Source organism: Austrofundulus limnaeus, unplaced genomic scaffold, assembly GCF_001266775.1.
Source record: "Austrofundulus limnaeus strain Quisiro unplaced genomic scaffold, Austrofundulus_limnaeus-1.0 Scaffold66, whole genome shotgun sequence".
NCBI lineage: Eukaryota > Metazoa > Chordata > Actinopteri > Cyprinodontiformes > Rivulidae > Austrofundulus > Austrofundulus limnaeus.
The window spans coordinates 443,970-447,804 of NW_013952468.1; the positions used below are offsets into that span (position 1 = coordinate 443,970).

General features: G+C 38.4%; 1 protein-coding gene across 1 annotated transcript in view; it reads left to right on the plus strand.

Annotated features, from left to right (window-relative positions):
* Positions 1–130: 130 nt before the first annotated feature.
* The window catches only part of as3mt (arsenite methyltransferase), a gene marked incomplete in the record, with an annotated part of 9,844 nt that continues 6,139 nt past the window's right edge, over positions 131–3,835 (plus strand). Inside the window, 8 exon segments of the mRNA XM_014010197.1 lie at positions 131–238; positions 879–927; positions 1,133–1,260; positions 1,331–1,481; positions 2,086–2,222; positions 2,310–2,379; positions 2,468–2,549; positions 3,274–3,405. Of these exon segments, the coding sequence (XP_013865651.1) occupies positions 222–238; positions 879–927; positions 1,133–1,260; positions 1,331–1,481; positions 2,086–2,222; positions 2,310–2,379; positions 2,468–2,549; positions 3,274–3,405 (766 nt within the window).

The following is a 3,835-nucleotide window of genomic DNA, read 5'->3' on the forward strand; positions in this document are numbered from 1 at the left end:
TATATATATAGAAGAAAAAAAACCACTTGACCAAAAGGGCACCTCAAGGCAAAAGGGGCAGGTGCGGGGGGCGGGGCTGGAGCACCTGCGTATCTGATTTGAGGAGACGCATGGAAGAGGATGCGCGCGCAGCTAAACAGGAAGTGGGTTGTTCAGCTAATAGGAAGATTACTACTTCACAAATCTTCGAACTTTAAACTTTAATAATTACGCTTGCAAAGATGGCTGACGACTGCAGGTAAGGACTAATTATTTCTCATTCGTTAACTCGTTTTGTTAAAGTGATGTTTGACCGTAAACAAGCTGTACAGTTTACTGAGTAAACAAAGTCAGTGGGTTTTTTTAAGTAAACAAAGCGAACCTAAAAACGCAGCACGAAAATTTTTTTTTAAAAAAGAGCATTTAGTGAGTTGAAATGTGTAGCTTACTGTCTATTTAGGAACTCAGTAAGTTTCAAAATATTTAACTATTTGTGGCTGTCTATGGAAGCCCATATGTGCAAAAATGTAAAAGGAAAAAAATAATTTACTACAGGACACTACTACCATACTATCTCTCAAAATTGACTTAATATTTTATTGTGATTCAGCATCTCATAATTATTAGTTTCTCAAAATTATGACATAGTATCTTGTGACATTGATTTATCATCTTAGTTATGTGATATTTCTAAGTTATGATTTAGCATCCAATATACTTGGTACTTTAGACATAGTATCATTATAATACTATGTCATAATTATGCAATATTATTTCATAGATATAATTTTTTTAATATTCAAATAAAATGGCAGAAATGGGATTATATAATAACAAACTTTATAGCCACTATTCTAGAGAAAAGTTAATAAAGCTACTTTTATCTTTTATTTCTGTAGTTCCTGTGGAAATGTGTTTTTTGATAGCAGCATCCATGTAGACGTAAAGGTAATGCCGTTTTCACACTCCTCAGATGTGTTTGTGTTGATGCATGTGTGGAAATCTGAGCTGTGACCTTGAGTCCACAGACTCTTCAGTTCATCTTCCCTGCTTGACAGACCTACAGTATATATATTTTTCTTTTATTATTAGGAATTCTGCTTCACGCTGCTTAGCTTGCTGTCCAATAAGGATCTTCTTTCTGTCTGAGCAGGATTATTATGGAAAGAGGTTACAGAAAAGCTCAGACCTAAAGACCAATGCCTGTGTGACTCCAGCCCAGCCGATCCCATCCTTTGTCCGTGATGCCCTGAAGAAAGTTCACCCTGAAGTCTCTGCCAAGTCAGTGGTGCATGATCTGTTCTTGAAGCCAAAAGGCTCTGATACTGAAGTGCTTCTGATATGCCCTCAGGTACTATGGCTGTGGTCTGGTTGTGCCAGAGTGCTTGGAGGGCTGCAGGATACTGGACCTGGGCAGTGGAAGTGGGAGGGACTGCTTCATGTTGAGTCTGTTAGTGGGGGAGGAGGGTCATGTTTCTGGGATTGACATGACGGAGAGTCAGGTATGGAGCATCACCATCTGTTAGGGCTGTGTATTGGCAAGAATTTGTCGATACGATTCATATCATGACAGATGGGTCACGATACGATATATCCCAATATATTGGGATACTATAAGCAAGGCGATATATTGCGATGTTTTTGTCCAAATATTCTATTAAATAAAAACCTCTTACTGGAAAAAAAAGAAAAACCAAAATTCATTTTCTCAGAAAATTCTANGCTGGCTCACTGCTGCCAACTAGTGGTCAGAGTCTGAACTACAACATAAAAATGAGCGGCTGGCAGGAAAGTTGACATTTTAAACCTTAATAAAAAAATCGATACAGGACTTTAGAGTATCGATATAGTATCGGGAAATGAAATATCGCGATATTTCAGTGTATCGATATTTTCTTACACCCCTACCATCTGTCATACTGATTGTTCATAAATCTTCAGCTTGTAGTTATCTCATGCTAACTGTCAAGTTGCAGAATTGTTAAGGCAGGTTTTTCTTCTCTTTCTAAATGTACATAGGTGCTGTCAGACATTTTTGAATATAACTGTTCAAATTCTTTGTGCACACGTAATCAAGATAATTTGGATGTTTTCCATCTCTTCAAGCTTGAAGTGGCCAGAGCATATGTGGACTATCACATGAAAGAGTTTGGCTATAAGAAGCCAAATGTCAGTTTTGTCCAGGGTTACATTGAAGCTTTAACTGAGGTGGGTCTGGAACAGAACTCCTTTGATATCACCATGTAAGATTTCAGTCTTTTTGCACCTTATTTGGCTAGCTTTAGTCCACTCAACTGCTTAAAACTTTGCTGCTTGTTGCCACCTTGTAGTTCCAACTGTGTGGTGAACCTCTCTCCGGACAAGAAGAGGGTTCTGGCTGAAGTTTACAGCGTACTCAAGGTAAACTCTTTTACATTCAGCAACATTGTGTATTATAAAATATGCAGTTTGCTTAAATAATCACCTCAAAGGTGTTTCTACTCATCAGGAAGGTGGTGAGCTGTACTTCAGTGACATCTACTGCAGTGGGAGACTAACAAAGGAAATTAAAAATCACAAAATCCTGTGGGGTGCGTTAAGTTTATGTCATAAAACCACGAACACCAGCTAAGCTATCAGTATTTTCCTTTGCTAGTGAAATAATTGTGGCCAATCTGTTGCTGATTTACAACTCCCCTATCACAAAATACAAACAAAAAACTGCTGCTGGTTGGCATCAAAATTCTGGCACATTAGCAACATTTTTACCACTTTCAAACATCTAATCTTGATGCTGACAACCACAGCTGGACAGTTCTGCAGAAAGTTAAAGTCTGAGTAACACAGCAGTGGTTAAACTTGTCTCCTGTTAAAAGGTTGCAGGACTGGGGCTTTTTTGTGTAGAGTATACATGTTCTTCCCGTGCATTAGTGGGTTTTCTCTGGGAACAGTTTGTATCAATATATATTTTGAAGGAAGCCAACAATAGTAATTAAAGGGCTAACATTCCTGGAAGGAATGCATGTTGCACTCCACCTTTAATGCCAAAGTTGTACAAGATTTAAGTTTTGAGTTCTTACTGTCAAAACCTTAAAATCTTTTTGCATCTAATCTGAAGGTGCTTGTTGNCATACAATAAACACTTACAGTTGAGTCCAAGTATTACTGTAGTTTTTTGAAAGTCCATCAAATCGGCCCCAAATCCATCAGCAACAATATGATAATAAATATGAACGTTTGTCCTTATTGCACATTTGCATCAGTCAGTGATGGCAGATTGGTAAAATGTTTGTAACAGTTGGATTATCTTTGCAGGGGAGTGTCTTGGCGGGGCGCTCTGGTGGAAGGATGTGCTGGAACTGGCCAATGAAGTGGGTTTCAGTGTTCCACGACTGGTTACAGCCAATGTTGTGACAGTTGACAACAAAGAACTGGAGGACATACTGGGTACTTTTATATATATTTGTATTTTGTTTGTCTCGAAGGTTGCAAGATTGCTTTCTTTGTGCACATATGGGTTTTCTCTGGGTATTCTAGTTTTCTCCCACAGACCAAACACATGCTTGTTAGGTTCATCGATAACTCTAAATTGTCCCTATAGTTGTGAGTGAGAGCATGAATGGTTGTTTGTCTAACTTGTCACTGACTCTTTGTGTCTGAAAGGCAAATGCAGTTTTATGAACCAACAGGACTGGACATAACAGGTGCAACAGCACTGACAGGACACAGAGATTTCTTTCACACACAATTTGTTGCCCTCATGACCTCATTAAAAAACAACTTTGGTCACTTTAAGGCTTCATTTATGGATGGGTTGTTGAGTTTACCTTCATGATGTGTGAACAGTTTTTGGTAACCAGTTATACTTGGTTAATGT